At 54.3% G+C, this 13,578-nt stretch overlaps 1 protein-coding gene across 2 annotated transcripts; it reads left to right on the top strand.

The window, feature by feature from the left end:
- Positions 1–229: 229 nt before the first annotated feature.
- Ccnd1 (cyclin D1) lies at positions 230–8,823 on the top strand. Of its 2 annotated transcripts, none has more exons than XM_051145755.1 (5): positions 230–606; positions 2,029–2,244; positions 2,694–2,853; positions 6,185–6,333; positions 7,609–8,823. In XM_051145755.1, the coding sequence occupies exons 1-5, from the start codon at positions 409–411 to the stop codon at positions 7,819–7,821; spliced, it is 936 nt and encodes a 311-aa protein (XP_051001712.1). In that variant the 5' UTR covers positions 230–408; the 3' UTR covers positions 7,822–8,823. The 2 variants fall into 2 exon arrangements, with proteins under 2 accessions (XP_051001712.1, XP_051001713.1); XM_051145756.1 differs by having other exon boundaries at positions 236–606; positions 7,675–8,823.
- Positions 8,824–13,578: the final 4,755 nt, after the last annotated feature.

The following is a 13,578-nucleotide window of genomic DNA, read 5'->3' as shown; positions in this document are numbered from 1 at the left end:
GACGACCCCCTCACCCCCCTTGCACCGCTCTTTCCCAGCTTGGAGAGAAGCAGTCAGAGCGATTTGCATATTTACGAGGGGGGCGCAGGCTTTGGGCTTGTCCCCTCTCTGCTCGAGGCTCCCTGCTCCCGAGCCCCCTCCCCCTGCGCCCGCCCCGGCCCTCCCCCCTCCCTCCCTTTCTCTGCCCGGCTTTGATCTCTGCTTAACAACAGTAACGTCACACGGACTACAGGGGAGTTTTGTTGAAGTTGCAAAGTCCTACAGCCTCCAGAGGGCTGTCGGCGCAGTAGCAGACAGCAGCAGACTCCGCGCACTCCAGAGCCCAAGGCAAGGCAGCGCAAGGCAGCGCGCGCCAGCGGCAGTCCCGGAGCCCAACCGAGACCACAGCCCTCCCCAGGCGGCCGCGCCATGGAACACCAGCTCCTGTGCTGCGAAGTGGAGACCATCCGCCGCGCGTACCCAGACACCAACCTCCTCAACGACCGAGTACTGCGAGCCATGCTCAAGACGGAGGAGACCTGCGCGCCCTCGGTGTCTTACTTCAAGTGCGTGCAGAGGGAGATTGTGCCGTCCATGCGGAAAATCGTGGCCACCTGGATGCTGGAGGTGAGGGGCTACAGGCTGCTAGCTTGGGACCCCCTGGCAACTTGATGCCCCCACCCATACCTTCCGCCCATGTCTTCCCTTCCGACACGGAGTTTTCCGGGTGTGTCTCTAGGACTTGGGATTCTCAAAATAAATAGATACTTCGGGTCTTTTTGAACGAGGAAGGTATGGGAGTTGGGGAAATGGGGATTCCTTTTCCTGGTGGGGGGCAGTCGGGGAGGAGTGCCTTCAAGGGAGGACGGTGTCAGGGACACCGCAGAGGCTGCGGGCTGGGTTCCTTTTGTGGCCCCCGCTTGCGCCCCATTCCTGCAGCGCCTCGGCGGGGGCAGCCTCTGCGCGTAGCCCAGCTGTGGGGGGGGGGGGGGAAGGGGGCATAGATTTGATTTTTAAATTAATATCCGTGGACACGTATGCAAGGGCCGCTCATGCCAGTATTATGCGCCATCTTTGCTCCTTTATTGCAAAGCAAAAGTGTTTATTAATTATTGGGGGCAGGGCGGGGAGCGGCAGCAGGGGCACTGGGACGGGCACGAGGGGCCTCGTGACGGCCGGGAGTCACTAAATTGGACAGTGCGAGGGATATTTAGGGGGGACTCTTTGTTCAAGCAGCGGACCCCTGGACACCCTGCACAAACTGCCTGGCCCAGAGAGAACGCCAGGCTGCAAGGTCGCGTGGCCCCCTAGTCACTAGAGATTGACCGTCGCCCGCGAGGGTCTGCACCTGAAAGAACCTGCTCAGGTCAAGCAGAGGGCTAGGGGCAAGGCACATTTTCACATGTTCAGTAGGAGGCCCAAAAGCCCCAAAATGTTTTTAAATAATTTTTAAAAATGAGTCTTGGTGCCCTTGCAGAGGCAAACGGCGCCCGCACCCAGCAAAAGGGGGGCCCCCGGAGTTTGAGTTACTGGGGCTCGCCCCACAATGTGCACCGAGCTGCTGACCCTCGGCTTGGATCAAGAGTCGGTCAATGGTTATTTTCGGGCCGTTTTTAGGTACCTAGTTATTTTTTAAATATTTTTAAATATTTTTTGAAAAGATGACGTCTGGGAAATGCGGCGCGTCGGCCTCAGACGCCACCTTTGTGTCTCGCGTGCGCGCGAGCGGCGCCCAGCCCCCGGCGGCCCCGCCAGCCCTGCGGTGGGATTCCCTAGCTTGTGGCCTCCTAATTTTAATAAAGGTTGGGGTCTCCGCGGCCACCGCTGCCGCACCCCGCCACGCTAGCAGCCCAGGGACTTTCCCTTTCAGTTTCAGGGTGGGTGGTCACTAGGCATCCGCGGGGCAGGAGCGCATCCTGGGGAGTTAGCCACCGCGACCCCTCTCGGAGCCCTCTCCACCCTTTCACTCTGTGCGATCTAGGAAAAGGATGCGGGGTCACATAGAACGACCCCTTCCCCCGTTAACGGTCACAGTCCGTGTCCCCGCAGGTCTGCGAGGAGCAGAAGTGCGAAGAGGAGGTCTTCCCGTTGGCCATGAACTACCTGGACCGCTTCCTGTCGCTGGAGCCCCTGAAGAAGAGCCGCCTGCAGCTGCTGGGTGCCACCTGCATGTTCGTGGCTTCCAAGATGAAGGAGACCATTCCTCTGACTGCGGAGAAGTTGTGCATCTACACTGACAACTCTATCCAGCCGGAGGAGCTGCTGGTAACCGCAGACCCCACAATCCGAAATCCCTCATTAGCTACGCGACCCCTGGGTGGTGGGAGCTGCAAGTGGCAGGAGACCCAGCCATCCACGGACGGATCTCTTGCCCCATGGAAGGCACCCACACTGCACGACACCAAAGTGTCAGTGGGCAGAATCCTAAACCCATTCCACTTCTACGCCCCCCCCCCCCCCCCCCCCCGTTCCCCGCCACTTTCCAGGACTGCCCACCATGTCTGCGGGGAAGGCTCTCTGAAATATGGACGGGGTGCGCCCCCTAGTGACGCGCGGGCGTCAGCGCTTGCGGTGGGAGGTCTTTTTGTCTCACAGCTTGGTAGTCCTTTCTACATGCACATTTTGTCGTTTACCTATATGGGGTCCTGGGTTGTCCCCACTCTTTAGACCCTTCCCCAACCAGATTGCCCTCCTTGTTCCCCCATTTTCTTCAGCAAATGGAACTGCTTCTAGTGAACAAGCTCAAATGGAACCTGGCCGCCATGACCCCCCACGATTTCATCGAACATTTCCTCTCCAAAATGCCAGAGGCAGATGAAAACAAGCAGATCATCCGCAAGCACGCACAGACCTTTGTGGCCCTCTGTGCCACAGGTAGGGCCCCCACCCCCGACTCCTCCCCGTGGAGATCTGACTCCTTTCAGTTCCCAGGCTGATGCCTTTCCTTGCCCGTCCGTCTTCCGTACCATGTATAGAGCAGCCTGGAAGGGTCCTCTCTTCGTTTTGAGCCCAGGGTGCAGGGCGCTTGTTGGGGGTAGATGGTACTGGGTGGCACCTTTTCGGCTAGGGTAGAGACCTCTAACAGGATGATCAAGCCTCCTTGGGCCAACCTTTGCACTGCCAGGTAGTGATGTGGCCAGTGCATGATTTCTGAAAAGGATTTTGCCTCTGCTCCTGTCCCCACTACCTCCTGCCCTGCCTGTGTTCCCATGGATCCCCAGCTACACACACACACACACACATACACACACACACACACACACATACACACGCCTCCTAGCTTCTTCCAAGCCAGTCACCTGCCAGGGGTGCCTACAAGGGTTAGGCAAATGGCCATGTCCCAGTCCCACGTGATACAGTACAGCCCAGTGCGAGGTGGCCAGCTCAGGCACTTAGTGGCCCCACCAGGGGTGCTGCAGGCCAGTTCTTTTTGCCTGAGCCCTGGGAGGAATGCTTGGAAACCAAGAGACAAGAACCCTCCTATGGCTCCTCCAAGGGACCCTTCCTGGTCCCAGTCTACAGGTAGACAGTGTGACTTAACTCAGGGTGAACAACCATGCAGGAACACACACACACACACACACCTTCTGCCCCTGGGTGGTTCTGCACCAGGACATCTGACCACTCTTTCCCCGCCTCTAACTGGGAACCCTGCCCAGGAGGCTTAGCAATGCTGAGGAGGACCTGCGTTCGCTCCCACCTGCTGAGGACCCCCTTCCCCAGTGGTCCTGATCAGACCTCAGATGCTACGGCTGTTTGCAGCTCAGGCTGGGTGACCTGTGATGTAAGAGGGACACGTAGTGTCCTTCCCTCCCTGCCCCCCCCCCCCAGCTGCCATCTCCGTGACATCGTCTCTTGTCTGACAGTCTCCATGGCTGTTGTTTCTGAACAGCTGTTGGTGTGAGGATTTGGGGATCCTGGCCTCCCAACAATCTCCTGAGGGTGTCAGCACCTCCCCCAGAGGTGTACCAAGCAAGGGAGGTGGAAGATGGGAGTGCCAAGGCCACCAGTAGCCTGGAAGGATCTAAGGGGCGGGGGCGGCCCTGCTGGCAAGCGGGCAGGGAGGCATCTGGCTGGGGTTCCTCTGGGGAGAGCAGAGCCCTTGCAAGCTCTAGGCAGCCTTTTATGGAGCTGAAAGTGGCTTCGGAGAAGCAGCAGAGTTTCCCAGAGATAACAGGAGGGCTGTGGTGGCACAGCCTCCCCCAGGATGGTTCCGGCAGCAAAGTGCCCCTCCTGGGACCCCAGAATGCCCCCCAGGGAAGCCAATAAGCCTTAATAAGCATCTTTATGTGGCAGGACCCAGCTCTCCCAGCTTTCTGTATGGCTTTTGTCTATGATAGGGTCCATTAAGAGCCCCTAAAAAACAGGTGGAGGTGGAGGACAGCTTGGTAAACTGCAGTAGGCCGATGTTCTGGGAGGTGGAGGCTTTGTCCCTCTGCAGGAGCAACCAGCTCCTTTGTCACACGAGGCCACTTTGGGAAGAGGCCAACTTAACATCATGGTGAATGAAACAGAACAGAGCTTCCATCCACACGGCACAATTTCCCCTCACAGGAGATGGGGGTATGACTTTTCCCTTCCGGACATCCCCCTAGACATGGGTTCCCGGCTGTGTGAACAGTGTGCTAGTCTAGGCTTGGGGTTGTTACACAGGCATGCACAGGTGGCCAGAGTGCACCCTTGTGTGGATACAGACAATGGGAAATTGAGCTTAATGAAGGGTGTTGGTAAGTGTCAGCCATGCCACTGAGCCGGGTGACAGCTATGCCAGCAGCAACAAGGCAGTGTGAAGAAGCAGATGTTAGGGCTCCTTACAGGACATAACGGATCTTGCCACTGCACATGGGGGGGGGGCAAGAAAAGCTTCAGAAGGGGCTGGGGACTCCAGGCCACATGCCAGCTGCTCTCACTCCCTGCACAAGATGTGGCTGTGGTTTGAACTTGAATCCGCACCAAGGTCTCAGTTCACTGGACTCACTGGCCAGAGCTAAGCCCTTTGCCACCGGGTGGTCCTGTCTTAACTTCTGTGTGGCTGCCAAAGTTGTATGTTCTATTAGGGTAGTCTGCACAGAGCTCACTGAGCACATGGGCCCTCTCCTTGATCCCAGCCTCTGGGTGACACAAAACGGGGTGCTGAGAGCTGACACTCCTCTGGCCTGGAACCCCTGATTTACAGGCTGAGTCAGTTGCTGTCTCTGTCACTATGTCTTTGTTGGGTGTGACAGGAAAGCAGCTTGTGGGCTCATCTTTGGTGGTGGGGTTGTACGGAGAGGCATTCCATCAGTGTGACACGCAACTTTGGGATGCTGAGTCCTTTGGGTGCAAGAGGGGGCCAATTAGTGACCCCAGATGAAGTCCTAAAATGACACCCCACTGCAGTACTGTGAGAGAACATGACTCCAACATTTAACAGTGGGTGAAATACTATGCTGGGGGTTACTTCCCAGTGGGACCCGTGCTTAGGAGACATTCCCCAAGACTCTGCAGCCCCTCACAAGAGACCCTGGCCTGGGGCTATACTCCCACCCGGTTTACCTGATCTGGAGTCACATGTCCTCTTCGCTACCTGGGACCAGTGAATCAGGAGAGCAAGACAGAAAGGATGCAGGGCAGCATTTTAAAACTAGAGAAATGGCTCTGTGGAAGGTTCTGAGAGTCCGTCCTGAAGGGGAGCATCCCTTCTGTGGACTCTAGCCTAGCTTTCAAAGGACCTGGTCCTGTCACACCTGCAGCTTCCTCCTGTCTTTCTGAGATGTGACTAACTGTCTCTGGTCCTTGGTGTGTTACCAGGCTGGCTGTGGAATAGATTGTGAGCTTCCTTGCCTCCTGCCTCAACTGCTCCAATGCAGGTGTAAAGCACCTTCAACTCTGAGGAGCAAAGCAGCCATGACCAATCCTCCTCCCTCAGCGTTTGCTTGAGGTGCTGGGGATTGAACCCAGGGCCTTGTGTGCATGCCAGACAGAGTTTCTGCTGCTCTGCTTTTTTAAAGCATTGGTGACAGCCCTCATGAACCTCTCTAATGCTGCCGGCTCAAGGCTGCAGCACTGTGTGTATCTGGCGCCACCTAGGGGTCACCAAGGAGCTTCAGGAACGGGAAGGATCGGGAGGACCACCTGAGACTGGGCCAAGAGCTGGGGGTAGGAGTTGAATCCCAGGCCTGAGGCTGTCCCTGCTCACAGCCACCTCTGTCCCTTTCTGCTGCAGATGTGAAGTTCATTTCCAACCCGCCCTCCATGGTAGCTGCTGGGAGCGTGGTAGCTGCAATGCAAGGCCTGCACCTGGGCAGCCCCAACAACTTCCTCTCCTGCTACCGCACAACGCACTTTCTTTCCAGAGTAATCAAGTGTGACCCGGTGAGTGAGTCTCATCGAAGGAGCCTACAGCTGCAAGGGCTAGGGAACTTTGGTGGGGTGCAGTGCCAAGACACCGTGAGCAGGCTAGGGTGCCAAACCTGGGTCCCTACCATCCTCTTCCCAAGCTTGAGATTTGGGGGTCGTCCAGACACCATGGATCCTAAAGGTGTGAGGACTGTAGTGTGGTGACAGTGCTCCTGTTACACGTATGAGGGTGGTGGCATGTGAGGCCGAGGGCCTGGCCTGCCAACAACAGGACCACATCTCTCTCTCAATGCAGTCTTTAGTGATTGAGTCCACAAAGGACTCCCATTTAGACCTTCTGCACATTCTAGAACTTTCTTTGTGTGTGGGGTTTGTGTCGGGCTGACGGTATTTGGAGCTCTGGCCATAAAGGTGTCCTCGAGGACATTGCAAGCTGGCGTAGACAGGACAGGCAAAAGTCCAGTTCTGGTTTGAACTTGAGCTGGAGGTTCAGTGGAGGTCAGAGCCACTGGCATGTGGAAGGCTCCCAGGTGTAACAGCTGTCCTTCCCTGCATGGCATCAGCCACAGGGACACCCCCCCCCCAATTCCTGCACCTCTCAATTGTGCTTAAGCATGCAGACCCCTTACCCCGAGCGTCTGGGGCTCCTGAGAACTGAGAATAGGGTCTGTGGGTAGCTGGGAGCCCCCAGGCTTTATAGAGGGAAGGGTGTCTGTGGGTCCACACCTGGGCCTCACTTTACACATCTGTTAAATGGGACCATTTACCCTGCCACCCTCCTCAGCCACAGTATTCATCAAACGAAGGGGAATGTAGCTTCATCCCATCTAAGCAGGATTCCAGGCTCCACCAGTGGTGACATTGAGGCTGGCTTCCCTTGGAGACCACCCTGGGACAAAGGCTGTGAGGGAGACATAAATGCTCTTTGTGGGAGAACCTAGAGAAGTGCCTTCCTCAGCCGTGCAGAACCTGTCACTGATGCTCATGGAAGGGTGGGGTCTTCCTGGATCCACCTACAGAGCGTGCATCCAAAAAGGAGTTTCCAGGCCTTCCCTGTTTTGAATTCGGGATGGGGAGTAATACCGTGTAGAGCTGAGAGAGGCCTGGGAAGGAACTTCTGCTGGGTAGACCTAGGGTGGACAGGCAGGTGAGTGTCCCATAGATAATAGCCAGCTGTCCTGTGGCCCTCTTGCTCTCTAGTTCCTTGCAGCTTTCTCGCCGCTCATTGGATTGGGGGATGGCTTGGGGGATTTTCTTCAAGCCTTGCCCTTAGCAAAGCCTGCCTCGCAGGTCAAGGCCCTGGCCACCAGCCTCTGGCTAAACAAGGGCCCCCTCCATCTCCGCCCGCCTCTCCAGGACTGCCTCCGCGCCTGCCAGGAACAGATTGAAGCTCTTCTGGAGTCTAGCCTGCGCCAGGCCCAGCAGAGCACCGACCCCAAGGTCACCGAGGAGGAGGCTGATCTGGCCTGCACACCCACCGACGTGCGAGACGTGGACATCTGAGGGCCACCACACAGGTGGCTGCCACCAAGGAGCTACCCCGGGTGCTCCTGACTAGGTCCCTCTTGGGGACATTTTGTTACCAGAAGGGGAAGTTTTGTTCTCTTTGTTGGTTGTTTTTCTTTAATCTTTCTCCTTTCTGACTTAAGTGAAAGAAGAAAAAAAAAAAAAAATACCTGAAAGCAAGAGAGAGAGAGAGAGGATTTGCATCGCCCTGAGTGTAGGGAGGAGGGGGGTGCTATAAATAGGATTCTGTACCCCAGTAATCAACTAGTTTTCTATTAATGTGCTTGTCTGTTCTAAGAATAGGATTAACACACAGGAAGTCTCCAGAAGGATTTTGATTATTTTATGTGTTTAAGAAAAAAAAAAGAGCTTGAGAAATATTGCTTTAAAAAAGATGGAAAAGAATACAGCAAACCGTTGTTAAAGTAGATGAGAATTATTAGGTAGAGAAATGTACTCTGCTTTGCTGAAAAGGCACAGCTTTGGCACAGGCCTCAGCCTCACTCCCCTGCTCGCTCAGTGCAGTCACCTCAGTTACCCGAAACGTGCTTTATCCCAGGGGTGGGCGGACCTCTTCACCATATTGATGGTCGGTGCGACCTCTAGCGGTCTCATAGCGTGTGGCACCTCCAAGGCTCATCTTATGTGCCCTCTGCCCTCTCCAACCTGCAGGTTCACAGAGCGCCAGCAACACAGCCGTAGTACCCCACTCTACGTAGTGTGCTCCAGTAGAGAGGGGATAAGATAGTGACATAATATATTCTATTTTTGTAATCTTCCTGTTTTGTAGTTCCTGTTTAAAGAGATGCTGGTTTTTGCCTGACTGCCCTGCAGCCCACTCACATCAGGTTAAACCCACAGCTTTTCTTTCATGTGTGTGGTTTGTTCTGTTTTGTTGTGTTTCCCTTCTCCGTGTTCCAGAACCATTCCATTTCAAAGCACTTTTGGTCAGCTAGCTGGAGGCAGTGTGGCTGGTGTGTGTGTGTGTGTGTGTGTGTGTGTGTGTATGCATATGTCGGGGGGTTCTAATGGAGTGGCTGGGGGATGTCTACACACTTGGTTGGATGGTCGCACAACAGGTGTTTAGGGCTGGTAGCATGGGGTCAGAAAGAGAGAGCTCTGTTCTCGCACCGCCAGGATCTGTCCCACAGAGAAGTTGAGTGCAAAGGATGCTTTGGTGGCAGCTGGTGTTTGGAAGTAGGAACCGTGTGACGTTACCTGGACAGAGAGGAGATTCGGGGTGACTCTTAAGTCTTTCACACAGGAGGCTTTAAACACTAAAATGTCTAATTTATACTTAACGGCTACAGAAGAGTATTTATTGGGAAGGCTGCCCGTGGCCAGTGTGACTCCTAAGGCAACGTGATACCCCTTGATTCAGACGCACACCTTCTGCCCTTGCTGGCAAAGGTTTGGTGCCATGTCTAAGAGATTGGTCTTTATTTGGGGTGGGGGGTCTCCAAAACCACACAAAGATATGGATTTGGTCCGCTTAACTTTCCCAACCCAAATGGCCCCATTGGAGAGCCATCCAAACTGAGGAGAATTAGGGGACTCCAAATGAGTTTGATTCTGGCATGTTCTTGCCACCGCCCCCCCAAGTCAGCAACAGTAGGTAATTTGCACGCCTTGGCTCTGTGTCTTCCTACTTGGGAAGTGTTGAAGGGAGGTAGCGAGCAGAAGACTGGAGAGAGGATGTGAGGAGAGAAGTGGGGAGGGTAGGGACCACACAGGGGACAGGTTGTGGCTCCTTTCACAGAGCGCTGCTACCGATGACTCCCAGCGTCCCAGACGCTCGGAACCAGATTTTGCGTCGCTTTGTATCTTTCACGTTGTTTTCGCTGCTATTGGAGAGTCAGTTTTGTTTTGTTTTTTATGATGTCATAAACTGCCATGTTCAAGTTTTAATTTCCTCATAGAGTGTATTTACAGATGCCCTTTTTTTGTACTTTTTTTTTGTTTGTTTGTTTTCTTTTCTTTTAGTTGTGATCAATTTTGGCTTAATGTGATAACCGCTGTATTCCAAAAAGAAAACAGGTTCCTGTTCACAATACCTCATGTTTCACCTAGCCATGCCGGGCCTGGCGGGCAGGCGGGCGGTCTGCCTCCTGGACCCTGATGGGGGAATTATTCATCCCCCTGCACCTGTCGTGCTGGGCCCTTCATTTGATCTGGGACATAGCATCACAGCAGTCGGTCGGGGCAACTGTACTGTTCTTTGTTAGTTATCAATATTGTTATTTTTGTAGCGGCCTGTTGTGCACGTCACCATGCTGCTGGGCCCGGAGGAATCTGTTCTGTGTCTCTGGTGCATCATTTAATCTTTTAGGTTCTAGTGTTCTGTCTTGTTTTGTGTTAACTACAGCATTGTGCTAATTTAAAGACTTGGCCTTGGCGAAGCCAGCTGCAGTGCTGCAGGCCCCCAAGTTCCCTAGCAAGCTGCCAAACCAAAATGGTCACCTCCACGGTCACCACCAGCCTAGCTGAGGAGTCCGAACCAGGCAGGACCCTTGAGGGCCGCTGTGTCCATGGTAATGGGTGAGGGTTTGGCCAAAAGGCCAAAGGCTGGTGATGGGTCCATGGAGTCTGCCCTGTGATATGAAAGGCTTTGAGGGGCTCTGGCTAGTGGCCAGGTTGGCTTTATGTATTTCTGGTTGACACACCATGGCGCTTCCCAGCACGGACATGTGACCAGCATGGTCCAGGAAAAAAAAAAAAAAAAGGACAAAAAGTCTAGAAATAAAATTGGTAAAATCCCAGCTTGATGTTGCCTGTGTTTTCTGGGCCCCTCGGGACAGGAACGGAGGTGGGGGCTTACCATCTTGATGTTATAGCTAAGTGAGACCCAGACTGTCTTCGGCACCCCAGGGTGTTTGGTGGCATCTCTGGCCCTGGCACCAACCCGGGATTCCCAAAGGGAAGGGTGTCGGCAGGTAAGACCAGGGTGGGAGCCTCTGGCGTCAGAGAGGCCAGCGGCAGCCACTGATCAGAAGCGGCTCTGGGTCTCTGTCGCTGCCAGCTTGCCCTACTGCTTATTTGCAGACAGAAGATCAACAGAGCCCGCGTTCACTGCCCCTCATCTGGCGCAAATGCTTGTTTGCTCTGGGTGAATCACTGTACTTAGGTGCTGCCAAGCGCCCAGAGAGCAATGCTTAGTGTTAAGGCCAAGGCCCAAGGTGGCCTTTCACACAGTTCCTGGAGACCTAGGTGGCAGTTGCTCATGACTGGCACTGTTTCCAAACCCTGGGGGTACAGGTGGTATGACCCAGGTCTGTTTTAGGCATCACCTTCTACAAGGTGGCATTTGGTTGGCTGTTTTGGTACCAGGCTGGCCCCTGCCCTTCTGGAAGGTGGCGGAGGGGTGGGGGGGGGGGGGAGGCGGGATGTAGACAACACCATCTGGCCTGAATGATGAAAGGAGAAAAAGACTTGGTGAGGAGAGAGGGCCACAGTGACACAAAGGCAAAGGAGGCCTCTGCCAGATGACCTACCCCATGGGAGTTTAACAAAGTACCAGAGCCAGAAGAGACTCCAGTGTCGCTTCTGGTGGCTTATGAAGGCATAGTCCCCATCTTTGACAAAGTTGCCCGAGGGCAGGATCCAGAAAGGTATTTTGGCAGCCTTGCTCCATATAAACGTCAAAGCCTGTTATAGGGCTGGGGACCCAGGAACTAGCAGACGGCCTCTGCCTACAGCCACGCAATGTCCAGGAGAATGGGCATTGGGCCTTCAGCATCCCAGGAAAAGTCCAAAGGGCACTGAGGTGGAAAAATGCTTTCCCCTTGGATCTTAGAAGCACTGAGGGGCAGGCTTGTCATGGGCTGATGGGCTGATGGGGAAATGGTATAGGAGAGACACAACAGGATATGCTGGAATGAAGCAGGCAGGCAGCAAGGGCAGCAGAGTGGTCCTAGGAATTCAGACACAAACAGCAAGGGGCTGAGCATACACTCTCAGATGAATGCGGCGGCAGTGGCTGCTGCTGCTTTCGACCACTGCCTACCAAAGCTGGTCATAGAAGGCCACCCAAGTGCAATGGGCAAGCATCACCATCAACTGCGTAGACTCACACCATGGTGCAGTCTCTACAGGGGCATCTAGCGGTCTGTGATGGCCAGCTATTGCTGATGCCCAAGCCTCTTTCCTTGGCTCAGCAGTGAACCCCCTGATGCCACTGGCCACTCCAGATTCTAACCCTCAAATTTAACTGTTAACACTAGAAGGGGGAGCTGGGGTGTGTAGACACTCCTGTTCATAGGGTGATGGCACAGTAGCTCTTTGAGGGCCCTCAGAGACAGACTCAGAGAGCAAACACACTCAACTGGCTCTTCAAGAAGCCCAAAGGCTGGTCCTCACCAGCTCCATGGGGCCTTGCTATGCATCTGGCCAGGCTTCTCTCGTGCCGGCAGCCCCCACCCTGCTGAACCATCCCACCTCTCTCCTGTACCTGGGCTGATGTGACAGCCTGTGTGTCTGGTGTGGGGTACACTGGCTAGTTAATATGAGGTGGACAGGCTTACAGGCACAGCATAGTGCTGGTGGGATGCAGTACCCCTGGCTGAGCTGAGCTGGCTCTCTTGCTCAGGGCTGTCATCTCAGGAATGTCTTTGATCAAATGGTTGAGCAAGAGGGCAAAGCAAGTGCAGGACCTCTAATTCGTTCCCAGTCCACTGGCCGGCAGGGCCCCATCGCCCATCGCCACAGGGCCAGCAGACCATAGCCTGGGGTGGTGGGGATGGTGGGCAAGCAGCTCAGGGCGGCAAGCCTTGGGGCCCAAATCCGGGGGCATTGTTACTTAGGGCACACGAGGAGGGTGGGGAGAGAGAACACAGAAGGGGCTTCACTGGGCCTGCAGCCTCTCAGAATGTGGCATCCATTAAATCTTTGAATTGTCCCCAAGGGACAGCTAAGACAGCCTGTCAGCTGGGAGCCACTTTAAAACTGAGAGGCCTCACCCTTGAGGCCATCTGTGTGGGGATGGCCTCCCAGCCCAGGGCTCAGGGTTCAGGGCATTCTTCCTGGCCTTGTTCTGTCCTGAGCTGCTAGGCCAAGTCTCTAACACCTGGGCCTTTTGGGACACCTGCCTCAGTTCTTTTCCCTGTCACTGTGATAAATACCAGACAACAGTAACTTAAGGGGAAAGGCTTATCTGGCTCACAGGTAAAGGTCCATCGTGGTGGGATGGCATGGCAACAGGGGCTCAAGGTAGTTGCTCACATTGCATCCATACGGAAAGCAGAAAGAGACAAACATGGGTGCTCAGCCCACTTGCTCCTTTTTAGATAGCCCAGGCCCCAGCCTGTAGGATGCTGCCTCCCATGCTCGGAGTGGATGGTCCCATCTCAATTAACCTAGTCAATGTAATCCTTTAGGGGGGCTGAAGGGGGGCTTGGGAATCACAGCACTGGCTGTTCTTTCAGAAGACCCAGGTTTGGTTCCCAGCACCCACATGGCAGCTCACAGCCATACTTCAAACCTCTATGGGCACCAGGCATATGCATTGTACACAGACATACATGAAGGCAAAAGAAGTATACACAGAAAGTTAAATTTTTTAAAAGGAGGAAATCTTGGCTGAATAGTCAGCATTTTTTTTAGAGTTGGTCAAACATTTTGATTTTATAATGATGAGAGGGCCACTTCATATACATACACACACATACATACATACATACACACACACATACATACACACACACATACACACACACATACATACACACACACATACATACACACACACATACATACACA

This window comes from Acomys russatus, chromosome 5, assembly GCF_903995435.1.
Source record: "Acomys russatus chromosome 5, mAcoRus1.1, whole genome shotgun sequence".
Taxonomy (NCBI): Eukaryota; Metazoa; Chordata; class Mammalia; order Rodentia; family Muridae; genus Acomys; species Acomys russatus.
This window is presented reverse-complemented; position numbering and strand designations above follow the sequence as displayed.